The sequence below is a fragment of the Clupea harengus genome, chromosome 15 (assembly GCF_900700415.2).
Source record: "Clupea harengus chromosome 15, Ch_v2.0.2, whole genome shotgun sequence".
Lineage (NCBI taxonomy): Eukaryota > Metazoa > Chordata > Actinopteri > Clupeiformes > Clupeidae > Clupea > Clupea harengus.
Genome location: NC_045166.1, coordinates 17,483,668 through 17,499,696, shown reverse-complemented (window position 1 = coordinate 17,499,696; position 16,029 = coordinate 17,483,668). Strand labels below are relative to the sequence as shown.

Here is a 16,029-nt window from a genome sequence, read left to right as displayed (position 1 = left end):
TGTTACAAACTGGTCATCAGTGTTACATTAATCTGTCGGGGGCTTTTTCACATTTTGCTCTTTCAGTTTAGTATTCCTTCGCTGGTCTGAAATCAGAAGGAGGCACTTGGGCAGAACCAGAGCTGCTGTTGCTGTTCCACCCAGGACAGTGCACCGGTCACCGCTCATATGTATCATATGTACCGCTCATATGTACCGCTCATATTTACTTATACTGTTGGCCATCCCGCTGGGCTTTTAGGAACTATCCCAGTGTATGGAAATGAAACACAGATTCAATTTGGAGATTATTAAATTAACATTTCATGAAAAAAAAAACATCCTTTCAAAACGCAAATTTCCATAATGGAATCCCAAGGTGGCTGAGCATGTCATCTTTTAAAAACTAAGAGAAAATCGGAGAAAAACAGACAGAATTCCTACCGGAGTGGAACGAGAGTGGCCACTGCAAAAGGATCCACTTATCCCGTGGAAATCCAACATATTTTTTGGGATGCATAATCCAGGGTCGTGGTATAAAACGACTCCAAAGACATATTGAAGCAGATGTGCTCTTATTGGACTGGTAATTGGGTTGGCTCAGAGGGGGTGGAACAGGATTACGGCCTCAGATGGTGCAGGAGTGAGGCGTGCAGATTACGCCCGTTAGCCATTACACCGCCGAATGGGCCGGGGTGAGTGTTTACTGTGCACTTGGGCAACCCGGGGTAAACAACAGCCAGGCACTTCAGAGAGAAACACGCATGGGGGCAAGTGAGGTCAGGGCAAGTAAACAACGTGTAATGACACGTTGCTTCACAGACAGACACAAACACACACACAAATCAAATCACAGACACACACACACACACACACACACACACACACACACACACATCTGATATAAATCAAATCACAGACACACACAAACACACATCCCCCACCAAAACCACTACCATCACATGTAGCTGTTTTTTTTAAGGATTGGGGACAGTTTCCAAACTTGCCCTGGGAAAACCAATTAACTTAATGGTTTTTATTTTCGTTTTTTTAACTAATCGCTGATACAAAGCATGTGAAACATCTGAAGAGGGCTTGATAACTGGATCACGGGTATCACCTTAAGACTGACGCAGTCCTTGGAAACCATGTAGTTTGCTTGAGAACAATTCCCCCATTGACTCAATGGGGAAGAGATAAATGTCAAGAATTAGCAAAAAATTACAGCCTATGAAAGATTAGGATAGATTAATGAGAACCCTGGGAACTGATTTAAGTGTCGGAATAAAATGTTAAATGGACAGTCTTTATGGGGGAGAACAAGAGGGCCTCTACTCCGAGAGCACACACATCATTCAGATAACATTTCACTTGGTCGTGTAGATGAACCTGGTGAATACTTTGAAATGCTTTGGACGTAGAGCACATGTCTAGTACAGCATTTGTAATGCTAATCTAATGTTCTGGAATGCTGTGAGTGAAATGCTGGAATGTCGCTGTGTAATGCATGTGGTTAGCAGGCCTATGCATTACATGACAGGATTAGATGTCCCTAAAGAATAACCCAAAGTGGCGATCAGCCAAGAAAAAAAAAAGAAAAAGACACTCAAAGCCACATTCTGGAAGTGTCATCTTCCATATACTATCCTTCCTCTCTTAGAGAAGTCAGAGGATCAGGAAACATGACAAAAACATTCCTTTGGTGTGTTTTTTGGCTAACGCTGAACACCATGGCATGTTTATGTGTTTGGGAGAGGGGGGGGGGTGGATGGGTGTACAGGTCAGGGATTAAATGGGATTAACTTTTCACACCCAACCTCATGGAATATTTTATTAATCCTGGACTGGAGGGTGGGGGGGGGGGGGGGGGCAAAAGACCGCATTCCAAGACAATTGCATCAAACTCTCTTACTGTAGCTTTTAATTCTTGGAATGCCTGGTATGAGGCGGAGGAGCCAGAATGAAGTCTGCTGCCTCAGAGAGACCCCAGACTTCCTGCCTTCCCAACCCCTCCCCTGCTGTCCTTCCCCTTACCCCATCATGCTTCTCCTTCCTCCTCCTCCTCCTCCTCCTCCTCCTCACCAGCCCCTTTGCTGCCAATCATACCCCTACCCCTTTAACAAACTCACGCTGCTTCAAGCAAGCTGCTGCCCCTACCGTTTTACTTGCCCCAGACACGCTTCTACTGCCCTTGTGATAAATGCAGTTCATCCCTCTAAGGGGCTAAAGATCTCTGACAAGCAAGAGAGCCATGGCTACTGGCCTTGGGAATGAGGCCCAAACACTGAGGCTCCACTGGGGCACACAAAGAGCTTGCAACACCAAGGTCATCATGCGTTCCATTCCCAGTGAGCCCACACACCTGTAATATTCACCCCTTCTCTGTTCGGCCAGATGGATATCAGTATTTGATCACTGAAAGAATGTAGATGTAAACTACAGTTCCTCCTCTACCCATAACCCCCAGCTCTTACTCACTATGCCCATCTCCTCCCCTCTGTGGTCCAGGCCATGGTCACTGTCTCTCTTTTCTATCGAGCCAGAACCCAGCGGGCAGAGGCAGTATGAAGTCCCCACAACTGGCAGAACAGAACATATGGTAACATTCTGGGCACTCTTACATTCAGATGTGTTTCGAGAAGCTGACCGTTTTTTTTTTTTGGAAGAATGTTTTATGGACAACACTAAATATATTTCATACATGCTGCAGATGCCAAGGCCCATTTACCTTACATTAACATGTTATCATGAGCAATGGAGTGACTCGTTTTAGAAGCTGAATAAATCTTCTTGAGATTCTTGTGATCGTATCTTCCCGTGATGGATGGCTTTAATAACCATCCAGGCGTCGCGCACAACAGAAACCACAGAGCTGCCCAGTCATTTGACCGAAAGCCCAACACTAAATCTTTACTAATATGGTAGAAGGAGAGAAAGGGAGTGAGAGAGAGAGAGAGAGAGAGAGAGAGAGAGAGAGAGAGAGAGAGAGAGATAGATAGATAGATAGAGAGAGAGAGCGAGAGAGAAAGAGAGAGAGAGTGTTATAGTTAGACAAACAGACGAAGGATGGAATGCGAGTCTATTCATGTACTTGACCATGTAAATCTGATTTATACACCACTTTTATAAACTAACACACACAAGATTTTATATAGAGGAGCAAGGCTGACAGTATGGCAGAACTGGGAATTCAGGCAGGCTTAGCTCTCCCCACTAACGGATTTAGGCACACCGCTTTAAGGCCGAGATGATCACAGGCTATAAACCCAACCACAAATATATCACAACGGAGGACAGGGCGATCTACCATCCACTGCCAAGGTGACATGAGCTCTATGGTAGCTTGTCCTCACCCAGTGGCTGAAGGGATACTGGAGGAGGATGTGAACTTTACCGGTACACTTCAGCATGCCTCCTGAAATGTGTTTGATGGCTGATCCTCAGCTCATCTGCTGAGTTGTGATTACATACCTGTTCCTATACCACAAGCAGCCAGCCTCTGAGATAAACTGGTGTGTGTGTGTGTGTGTGTGTGTGTGTGTGTGTGTGTGTGTAGGCTGAGGGGTTTTCCTTGTATGTCTGCTGTGAGCAGTGTCATGATGGAGGGATAACAGACTGCACTGGGCATTCTTATGCAATGCAACCTAATCACAAATGAAAATCGCATTCATCTCTTCGGATGTGTCATAACAGTGTCTCTGAGGTGGAAAAGGCCTTCTTAAAGGCTGAAGAAGAAGCTGCTGGGATATCAATATGATTTGTGCGTCATGTGCCAGTGTGGGTCTGTGTCTGTGTGTGCATGTGTGTTTGGGCATGTGGGTGTGTTCGTGATGACACGTGATGCTACACAAATACAATTTTACCCTCTTCTGCCTACACAGCTGAAGAGAACTTTCAGACCACATGGGTGTAGTCATTAAATGTCTTGAAAGGCATGAAGAACAATGTCATACATAGAAGTCTGAAGTACAGCATTCATAGCATCAAGTGATTGTCTAACAAAGTGTATCAAATGCACTTTACTAAGGGAATATTATGCTTAAAGTGTATTTTTAAATTGTCTTAAAATGTCTGCCATTCTGACTTTATACAACGTTTTGATGAGAAGTCAATGAAACTACAGTTGCTGTGCTGTAAGCAAAAACTCTTACAAAAGACCCACCTCCAAGTCCCCACAGCTGTGATAACCCTTTCTGATGGCAATGCACCTCTGCAGGTTAAAGCAGGGAAAAACACTGTTCCCTGTTGGACCCTGTTCCAACTCAGAACCTCCTAACACTAACAGTCATCCAAAGCAGCCGTCCCACTAACACAGAACAAAGGTCTGGAGGTACTGTATGTATTCTGAGCCGCTACTCGTAGCCTGACAGTATCTTTGGGTAAACAGCACAAATCTTCACCATGCTGAGCGATAGCATAAGAGGGGAGTGTTCAGTCAGACATCAGACGTCCGCACTCCGCCATTAAACCTCCATCCAAGCGGACATCAAAGCTGGCACTAAATCGTTCTGGGAGCTGTGGAGACGCTTAAATCATTTTCATGCTCCCATAAAGCATTGCAAGGGACGAGGAGGCCTATTGGATCCAGACTGGGAGCCACACGACAGCCAAGGGGCAGAAGCTGTGGCCGGCGCTTGCTAATAAAATCAAAGCCATTAGAAAAAAAACACACACACACACACACACACACACACACACACACACACACACACACACACACACACACATCACCTGTGGTAAGGCTAAATTCAGTTGCTAAGGCCATTAAGGATAATCTGCTGTTTTGGTAACACACACACACACAGGAAGATGCAACAGGCCTCTGGGTGGACCCGTGTACGACTGAACTGCCTGCGAGGGCTGCGGTGGAAAAATAAACATGGCACAGCAGCATCTGCCATTTTATCTCCCTTTCACACAACGATATGCCTGGAGGTGCTCCTGCAGCTAGCTTCAGTTAGCCACAAAGCTCAAGCACCAATGCTGCCAATGAAAATGAATGCATGAACGTGTGTACAGATACCCAAATCTACCTCTTTATGGACAAAATGTGACAGGGATTTTTTACTCTTTTATTTTTTGTTTTAATTTCTCTCATATTCTTAGGAGATGTGCTTGGATAGCAATTCAATCGGAAATCTGGAAAACACTATAAAACCACTATAAAACCACACCCCAGCCAAGTGACGGAAGAATGCTGAAAGGACAAGAGCATTGTTATGTAAGTGGAGCGCTGCGAGTTTGCAAGCAGACCTCCCTTGCCGATAAGCAGCTACTTGGAGCCCTGGATCATGTGACATCACCTAAGCGCCTTAGTGGGCGAAAGTGCCTCGCTAACGATGGCATGAGCAGACGGGCATTTCCAGGAGCAAAAAAAAAAGAATAAAAAAAAAAGAAAAATACAAACGCCATTCAACTGCCAAGTTTCATGCCCATGTTTGTGTTGTGTGGTCAGAGACAAGATGCGGCACGCAGGTCGGTGTCAACTCTGTAGAGGTGCATCATGGGGAAATTGTCATGGATAGCTGATGTCAGTCCTACTTAGTGCTGCAGATGGGTGCTGCAAGCTTGACTGAAGAGCACTATTGTTACTCACCAAAACACAGTGATCGCATTGTGTCTGAAAAAGACCCTACATTCCCCTATGAGATGCAAACAATTGCACAATGACCATAATGGAGAATAACTATAGATTTGGTCTTGACCCATAAAAAAGTAGAAAGAATTATAAACCATAAATACATATCTAAATCAAATACCTAGAATTCCACCTCTCAATTAAGCTTGAAATAATGAATCTTAACAACACAGTGCAGATACCTGGAGCAGGTCATCAAAACGAAAACACCACCAAGACGACAACAAAGAGAAGTGAAAGCATTCAAAGAAGGTGCGACGTTCACTCTGAAAAACACACAGTCAAGACACCCATATTCACTGCAATCAAGGCTGAAGAATAATAATCAAAGCCTTGTTGAAGTCCAACCACAGCGTGAGCTGACAGTTAGAAGATTACACTGCGCACCCTGTCCGTACCTTCACGCGCCTCTGTTTTACTCTTGATTGAAAGGTCTGGGTGGACGGTTCAGTGGTGCACTCGCTCAGGTATGCCAGAAATCCTGGTGGTTTTGGAGGTTTGTTGTTGTTGGCGAAGGGGACTCTCACCCTTTCGATTTCTCTATGCCCAGACGGCCACACACACGGACTGTGAGGCGCTTCCACCTGCAGCGCTTCACACTGAAACACCTCTCCACACACACGCACATGCATGCACACACACACACCACCCCCACCCTTGGCAGCGGATTGACGGAGAACTTCTATCCAATTAGTGGCAGCTCCCTCCTGCTGACACTGACACACACACACACACACACACACACACACACACACACACACACACACACACACACACACACACACACACACACAGAGAAGACACTATGAATCTGGCAGAGAGGGCTCATTACCAGTGAATGGATTTCTAGAACAGCAAATTATTTAGTTCAAAAAGAGAGTGCACTCTTGCTGAACTTTTTATGACATTCATGTATTTCCCCGCTGTGGCCTTTGCTTCTAAAAACGAGCAGGAGGGTCATAACAATACCTGTGTCTCGGGCTCTCATGAACGTTAAATGACATGCGATTACAGTCTCATATGATTCGATGTCGGGCTTCTAATGAAAATCAAACCTGTGGGTTTCAAATTCCCCACCGAGTCGTAGATGCCACGGCGGTTGACCAAGAGGCACCTAAATGACACAGAAACCACTCACTTACACTTGACCTCAGGGCAACCCTAGGACTCACGGCTCTCGCGGTCGAGACCAAACATTAGGACCGAGTCAAAGAAAACAATGGGCATGGCGGAGGCCCTCTCGGTCATGTGTGATTACACTCTCGGGTGGAGGCTATTCTGAGTCAAGACTCACCACAGAGGACTGCTCTCTCAGGCTCTCTCGTGAGTGTACACACTCATAAGAAAAGCCTTCAGAGAGGCGGGGACGGGGGTCGGGTGGGGGTGGGAGAGGGATTATTACGCACCATTATACACCCTCGCTTAGGACCACCCGTGGCAGTCAGATGGGCAACTCATGGGAAAGAGGTTTGTTGGCTAGACCATCGATCTAAGCGATATAACTAAACAGCACTGACACATCCAGACTGCAACGGGGATCTCCTCCAAAAGATTTAACGGTCTGATCACAACATGACTGAGATAGATGCAAATCCAATCCAAATGTAAAGATCTACAAAAACAGGACGGGTAATCTACTGGAACTATCTGAGGGATCTACTGGGACAGCCTGAGAGATCCACAGACAGCATTCATTCACCTCTATCCAGTGCTCCTAATCTGTCCTAATCCATTTACCTACTTTAGTAAAATCCACATGGCCAAGTTTGTGCTAACCCCCCTCCCTCCCTCCCTCCCTCCCTACTTCTCTCCCTCTATTCTCCCTTCTCTCCTCTCTTTTCCCCATCTCCCGTCTTCCTCTCTCCCTCCATCTTTACCACTCCTTACCCTGCACTTCTCACACTCTCTCCTTCCACCTTTCATCGCTTCTCACCCTTCTTAATGCATGGGCACACTGCCACAGACATTCACATTCCATCCACCATGGGTGGCGTGCGTTAGCAAGTCACAGAGAGCTCCATTCTTAAGGCAAGGGTTCAGCGTGCGTCACTCGCCACTTATCTAGTCATGTTCTCGAGGATCCCAGTGTACAGTTACTAAGATCTAAGCATAGGATGTGACTCACTGGTTTGTAGCGGCTAGCCCTGCTGGCGACTGGAACGCGCTGGTGAAACACATGGGAAAAGCAGACACACCGATGGCGGTTTGTCTGTGAATACATGAGGCTGTGTAATACAGCACCACAGAGACGAGGAAGTCGGCTGTATAGATCAGCTGATAACGTTAACTGGAAAGAGTAGACATTTTCTGAGAGCCAGAAAACACTCCGTTATGCAATAGTTTGAAGTTTTGAGGGGGATCTGTCAGGGTTTAACCATTGTCCTTGGTCATCTCTGAATAGATTTGGGTTCAAAACAAAGTAAAGGTCTACCTCCTCTACATCAGAAAAGTGCTCACGCGAAACTGTGAGAATGTGAAAGAAATCAATCCACTGATACACCATCATGAGAAAAAGCCACTGAACCAAGTAAAACAATCTGGACAGAAAACGACACTGATGTTGTAATTGTTCAACAGTTGACAAAAGCCCAAAGCAGCGAAGCGCTGATATATAAAAAGGTGCCACTGGTGTGATGTCAGCGGTTCGGGGGTAAGTGGGTAAAGAGGTATGCATTCTGGCCTGCGCCTAAAACTAACAAATGCTCAGGCTTGAGTGGAATAACAGACCCGCTCTCCTCGGAAAGCCTGGAGGGAAGCCGGCCGGCCGGTGCTAGTAGAAGTGGTTTTCCACTCGCAGAGAACACAGCGAGACACTGTGCTGCATGTCTGACGCGGCGGGATGATTACACTCAAGATGTGTTCTTCCATGTTCGAAGTCAGGGCCAAAACACCTCCAGCCATTTAGTGTGCCTTCATGTTCGCTACGAAATACACAGTACCTACCTGCTATAGATATAAAAGGTAATGTTGATGGATATGGAGAGAGCAGATGGCTGGACTCGATTCTGCTGATGAGGAAAAGTGAAGCTGTAGCTTGAACATTTTTCTCGGTTGAAAAAAACGACGTCAGCCTCGTCCATAGGGGCACTAACGTAAACTACTTCTTTACATTCGCCTTGAGCAGAGATGAGGTAGACCTTGAGTTAAATAATTTCATAACTAGATCTAACTAAATAACAAATACCAATGTTCAAAGTACATAGACATTTTAGATATAAGTAGAATTCCTATGTAATACCACCACCAAAACATGCTTACTAACGTGGTCCAGATTATGAGCAGCATACCGTATTGGTATGCCCTTGGGGTTGAGTCTGATTGTTGTTGAAAATGTATGTATCAAATATGAAGGTAACTCTAGGAAGTATGAAATATGATACAGCAAGTATTTAAGTTCATTTATCTGTAAATCCCTCCACCGTCTTTGTATTGCAATTCATGATACTGATAGAAAGATCATATCTCCGTGTCTTTGATGACACAAAACTAGATATAGACTCAGGACCACTTACTGAGGTGGTGCAAAAATGTTCACTCATTTGACCATTGGGGAACGCTGTGATAATTGCTTTTTTAATTAGCTACAACAAAAAAAGTTGTAAAAGGTTCCTGTTAAATACAAGGAACCAACTCACAAGAAAAAAATCCAAATGCAAAGAACAATACCGCTACGCGGTTCTTCGTGTTTTGACCAGCTTTCAAAGCTGTAGAGTGGCATTCCTAGAGTAAGCAACTTGGCCTTGCAGGAATCGGCCCTCGGGCATGCAGACAACACAGCCGAGCTTCTTCTCTTAATGCAAAGAGCTCATCTCATGGATGGAGCCGTGCGCCATCTTTATAAAAACTCACTCCTTGTCCTGATGCTGCTGCTGCACATAAGAGCGGACCCAGGGGTACGTTCCCTGGGCCGTTAAGAATCCTGTGGTTTTCGCAAAGCTGAGTGTAATTGTTCATGGATTTGTTTGTTCTTTGTAAGCTATACTCAAGAAATTAATTCTCATCATAGTTTCTCATTCAGGTTCCTTCTAATGGGGTATTTTAGGAATGCACTGAAATTCTCCATCTACTGTAGCAAATATACAGTCATCTGTGTGTTTAATGACCTCTGCTAAAGTTAGGTCCCAGTACTATAATGCAAGATGTTATATTGCTGTTATATGTTATATAAATCACATGTTGTTCTTATGTATTGTAATTATCTCCTCTACTCAACACGAACTGCACATCAACACTGTCAGGTCATTAACACTCCATTCCCTTACTTCGCTCCCACTCAGGAACAAGTCAGAGCAGACGTAAAAAAAAAAAAGGAAATGAGACAACACTGAAGGCATACAGATGCTCTAAAAGAGACTCTTTGAAAAACACACCTGGGGTTAAGTAAAGTCTGCTGATTCACCCATGACAACTAGCGATGGACTCAGCTCTTCCAGAGAGGAATAGATTGTTTTTCAACCATGTCTGAGACGAGCCTTGAAGTGATTTCTGTATGCTCAAGCTCCATCTCCTCATACTTGCACCGAGGACCTTTGCACTCTCAGTTAGCTCACCTTGAGCTCTCAGTAGTCATGTCACAGATTACGATGTCTACCTTGCCCCAGACTAAACCAATCAATTTCTAATCCCATCATCTAATCTCTGGTGCTCATTGACTATGAGAAATGAAATGGCCTGCAGAAAAAGACTAAGGTTAGAAGATAGGAGAAAAAGAGGGAAAGAAACATCTCTTTCAGCACTATCCTCTCTGTCCAGATGTTTGATTGCCTCAGATCAAAGTTCTATGGCGAGACATGACAGGTTATTGGCATCAAATATTGGATTACATATCTGGAATACATTTGGCAAATTACTCTAAAGTTGGGCCCAATATCTTCACACTGGATCCAACAGACAGCTTGCTGCAATGACATCTCCTTTGTGTGTATGCAGATGCAGGGGCTTTTGCTTAGAATCCATTTTGCACCAATGTGTTAATATCATAGTTAATACAAACACAAGCACAGGCTGAAGTCCAGTCCACATCACTCCACCAACCTCGTTCCCCTACAGGCAAGTTTCTATGCTCTGTCTATTGTTATAGTCCCAGCAGGCCTTCATGGGTTGCCCTCATTTCCCTGTGCAGTTAAGCATGGATTTCCCAGGACTAAGGAAGCTGACCCATATGAGGCCTTTTGCATACAGGTGAAGGGCTCATGCAAAGTGCCCTGAGGCAGAGTGGAGATCCAGGGTCACTATTCATTACCTTTACTTTGTCAGCTTTGTTGCTTCAAGCTCAAAAACAAACAGGTCGTCCTGATAATAATATTTGAAAAGGGAGATAGGGCACAAGGGAAAACAATACTCAATACAAAATGTGTCCTGGGTACTCAGGTAAACATGATACAAAAGTTTCACATGTGTTATTGTAATGCTACTAGTAGACATTGCACGTCTTGTAAACGCATCAGTTAGTTAGTTACTTAGCCAGTCCAGTTGTTATTTATTTAGTAGGTTGTTTAATGGATTTTCTACCGTTTTTTTTCAAGACAGAGTGGGTGATGCTATAAAAAAAGATATGGGAGACAATACCAGACTTGCAATTTTCAAAAAACACCAAAACACCACACACACACACACACACACACACACACAGAGAACATAGCACAAGCACACACACCACACACACACACACACACACACACACACACACACACACACACAGAACATAGCACAAACACCAGCCAGCCACATCTGTTACAACAGGCCTTGCCAGTTTTTACAGAACTCCAAGGCCAGAAGAGCCCAGATTCTAAGCTCCAGCAATAACGACTTCTAAAACTAGACCCAGTGAAATGGCCATGGTGTGTGTGTGGGGGGGGGGGGGGGGGGAGAAAAAGAGAGAGAGAAAGAGCCAATTCTTGGTGCACACAAGTGTAAATTCATTTTTAAAACAGTGAATTGTGGAGCGAGGGTTTCTTTTATAGAACAGACTGCGCCGGGGTTAGACAAGGGATTTATGTGACGTATGGCCACGGAACAGAGGAGAGGAAGGGAGAAGAATGGCACTATAGTGAGGAAGAGGGAGGGAGAGAGGGAAAAAGAGAGACAGACAGACATCACAGAACATCCAACAAACGAGGCGTTGTGGCGCTCTCTTTCTCCACGTAGGCCGCTAACCTTCCTCTGTCTCGCGCGAACCTGCTGCTGGGCAAAGCTCCGTACCACAGAAATCTTCCATTCCGTAACACATGGCATGACGTTAGTTCACTTTTTCCTTTTTTTTTTCTCATAGTTAATACAAACACAAGCACAGGCTGAAGTCCAGTCCACATCACTCCACCAACCTCGTTCCCCTACAGGCAAGTCCCACCCTGAGACATGCTGTCGCCATAGCAACTCCCCTCATCCCCATCGTTCTCCCTCTCCTCCCACTCCCACCCATCCTTCCTATCATGCCCTCAGTCATATTCAAGAAAGACAAAGAAAAAAAAAATGACAAAACAACCTCAAAAAACGACTCTTTTGAAAGTCTCATGATCGTGGGTTTTGAAATCAACCGCTGAACAACTCCAGTTCTCACTTCTTATGGGCTGTGTAATCAGAGCAACAATAGTCTTCGTGCCCTTTTGAGGCAAAAGTGCAGCTATCGTGTTTGTGCCTCATAGTTTCAGAGGTTTAAGGTGTGAAAGCACATTCCCTAAATAGCAGTCATACCACTACAAGTGGACTGGAAAAGCACAGGCTCTCATCCATGTACACAAACACACACTCAGTCTGTCTCTCTTTCTTTTTCTTTCTCTTTCTCTCTCTGTCTCTCTCTCCTCCTCCTCATTTTGCTTAGTTAGGGCGCATTCCAGTCTTTCTTCTGACGTGTCTGTTGGGGTCAGGCCTCTGACACCCGGCCTCTTGGCTTAGTAGGACGGCAGTGGGACAAACCAAACAAGCCCTCTCTGTCGGCCATCAGAGCGGGGCCCGGAGTTCAAGACAAACTGTGGAAAACATCAGCTGTGTGCAAGGCCTTTAAAACACGACAACACCCCTTTAGGGCCCTTTTGAGGGGGGGGGGGGGGGGGGGGGGGCGGGATGAGGGTTCTCACAGTGTCATATAACCTTACCAGGACACAACACAGCCGGTGAGGAATGGAAAGTCCATTATGAGATTATGACAAATTTTAGGAGCTTGACAGAGTTAAGGCATTCTTAAACACGCCAACCCAGCTGAAGACCAATGTTAACAGCTGACGGGATGACCCTTGACCCCTTACGGTCCTCCTTCCTGAGTCCTTAAAAGACACCCTAGCAACAAACCTAGCGTCCACTGCTTCTACATCTACAACATCTCAGCCAGGATCATCTGATGGTCTATCTGAGAGACTGAGGATCTGATCCATCTCGAGGGACAAACCACACTTGTTATGGACGAGAGAGAAAAAGAGATACTGAGGAAGCACAACCGAGGCACTCGACGATTTGCCTCGTCGGCAGAACTCATGCCTCTGCCTCTGGCCCAGCCAGTGACCCGAGTCTTAACTCTGCAGACCAACGGCCTTGCTCTTCTAAAGCCTGCAGACCTTTAAGCTTGCCCTGAGGGCTACTCAATAGGCGGTCATTTTACTGCAGAGAGAAAGAGAAAGAGAGAGAAAGACAGACAAAGAAAGAAAGAAAGAAAGAAAGAAAGAAAGAAAGAGAAGAGAGAGAGAGAGAGAGAGAGGAGAGAGCGCAGTAAATCCCTATTCACTTTGCATTCCTGTGGCCAGGCACCACAAGAATCAAACTTTCAGCTCAGTGCCTTCAGTTTGGTTTGCCATTTTTCTCTTTCTGTTTCTTTCTCCTTCCTCTCTCTCTCTCCCCCTCCACACACACACTCACGCACGCACACAACCAAACAGCCTAAACATGCATACTTATTTTCCACACACTCCGAAGTCTGGCCTCTCCATACCCAGGTGATTTGCATCAACCTGAGGCTGCTGACAGACCTTAATTTGTTTTGCACGTGTTTCCTAAAAAGAAAGCTTGCTGCCAGAGAGCTGGACCATGACTTGCAGGAAGTCTCAGAGGCTTGTTTCTGTAAACACACCAGGTAGGTGACGTCTCAACTTGACAAAACAGCGGCTCCCCAAACCCCCCCCCCCCCCCCCCCCACACACACACACACACAAACATACCGGCACAGGCCCCTATTTACTTAACCAACGTACTTTTCATAAAGAGATTGTGATCAGACACTTCCAAAGGTCATGCAGGTCTGCAAATTTGTCAACTGATATGCTATGACCAAACCCCATTGACGTTCAAATAAGCCCCTGTTGAAGCTCCATTTAGAGAAACTTACGCACAGAATATACAGCATAGACTCAGCCCTGTATGCAGGGACTGCGGCAACACAAGGAATGAAATGCTGTAGAAGCCAGAAAGTGATCTAAATGTGCTGGTGCAAATTGTTATATCTACTGCATGCTGAGGAACTCTGCTGAACTCACAAACTGAGGTGGATCATACGTGACCCTCTCAACAGCTGGTGGAATTATTGTGTGCGCTCTTGATAGCAAATAAAGCAACCATAATTGACTGTTTATTATAGTTTATATTATATGTGGTCTAAAAGCCACAAGACAAAAACCAAGTGGAGACACTGCGTGTGAGGTGAAAGAGGTTTAGGAGAGAGAGAGAGAGACCAACACTGCTTACCAAAGTCGAAGTCAAGAATAAACCAAATTATGAAAGCAAGAACATTGGGGAAATTAACCCAAACCACAACACAAACTAGAACGGTATTTGGCACTGAAAACAGATTATGAATTGGTGGAGTATTTCTTCACCATCATAGATACAAAGCAGAGAGAGAGAACCTTAACAGGTATAGGCTATGTGACCACAGTCTTGCCAGAGAGAAGGGACGATACAAAAAGAACAGTGAATCTGTGGTCTGGTGAGTTTGAGACAGAGATGCACGGTCTCCTATACTGAAAAAAAAAACAATTAGGAAAACCTATTAAGTGGTGTTTTTTTTCCAAACTTCCAAATCTTAGCTCACTGAACATACATGGATAAATTGCCAACCATATCAGGAGAAGGACAGGCTGCTTCGCTGGCTGCACCATATGTTGGAGCCCGCCCGCCATGGCATGAGGTACAGTGAGTCTGAGATCAGCCCATGATGCTCAAACTAATCTTTGTATTTCACTTCTTCTATAGTTATGTGTGTGTGGTGTGTGTGTGTGTGTGGTACTGTAAATGAGTGTGAGTGTGTGTGGTGTGTGTGTGTGGTATATGAGTGTGAGAGTGTATGGTGTGTGTGTGGTATATGAGTGTGAGTGTGTGTGGGTGTACTTTTTGGACTGGTGGACTTTTCCTATTATAGTATTACTGTATATTATTATTCCTGTATCCATGTGTATTCTGTCTCTTTTCCCCCTCAATGTTATATTACAAATGAATGCATTGTTTTATTGTTTTCTGTGCTTTAGCAAAATTGTATCTAAACTCATGCTAATAAAGCAACTTCGAATTTGAGAGGGAATTAGATAGGAACAAGTGAGAGGCAGAGGCAGAGGCAGAGGCAGAGAGATGAGACTCACCTTCGCCCATCGGGACGTCATGAGCGGCACTGTGGGATCCCTCGGGCATGGCACTCTCTCCTCAGGAGCTGCAGGAGAGAAAAAGATGGAGAGGGTGAGCAAAAAAAAAAGGGCCATCATGACAAGTACAGACTTGCTAACCATGCAGTCAGCACAAACACTAAATGCGCAGCTAAAGGACAATGAGAAGCAATTTGCTGAATTTGACCAAAAAAAAGTGTATGGGATTAGAATTGCAGGCTCTGCCTTTTAGTGATATCACCTGACACCTCTCCACATTAACCTACAACGCAGTGAACATACAGGTGAAGCTCAGCCCGTTTTCTGTAGGCCAGAGATGTACTGATAAGAACACCACCCTAACGTCAAACTGCGCCGTTAGCTACAGAGCTAGCTGCATGCTGCCCTCAAATCAGTGGTGTCCTACAGAAGAACAAAGGGGCCTTTAATGATCCAGTCTGCGATTCGATTTAGAAAAATGTTGTTCATATTTTAGCTCAATAGCCAATCAAATTACACCTTTCCCTTCTGTGCTGCTGAAGCACAGTGTTGATTGGCTGGGATTGGTTATGGCTCAGTCTGAGCCACGAGGTTTGTCTCCCATTTACAGAGCCAGGACTGTGTATGAACAGCTGAGTTTTTTTTTAGTGCAAACACTGAACGGACAGCTAGAGGACCGGTGTGGAGAAATTCACTGAATCTGACAAAAAGTGTATGGGATTAGAATTGCAAACTCTGCCCTTAATAAGAGTCAACATGTGATCTCAGCGTTAGCAAGGCACGAAAAAAAAAAAAAGAGTCCACCTCAGTAAAAATATCTTTGTCTCACACAGATTGATTAGAAAACACTGA

The 16,029-nt window shown here is 45.0% G+C and overlaps 1 protein-coding gene across 5 annotated transcripts in view; it reads right to left on the bottom strand.

The window, feature by feature from the left end:
• LOC105907257 (pleckstrin homology domain-containing family G member 3-like) overlaps window positions 1–16,029 on the bottom strand; it is a 72,542-nt gene that overhangs the window by 46,163 nt on the left and 10,350 nt on the right. For all 5 annotated transcript variants that reach the window (XM_031581858.2, XM_031581862.2, XM_031581861.2 and 2 more), the window contains exon 2: window positions 15,178–15,245. In XM_031581858.2, the coding sequence (XP_031437718.1) occupies window positions 15,178–15,226 (49 nt within the window). In that variant the 5' untranslated portion in view covers window positions 15,227–15,245. The remainder of the gene's footprint in view (window positions 1–15,177; window positions 15,246–16,029) is intronic.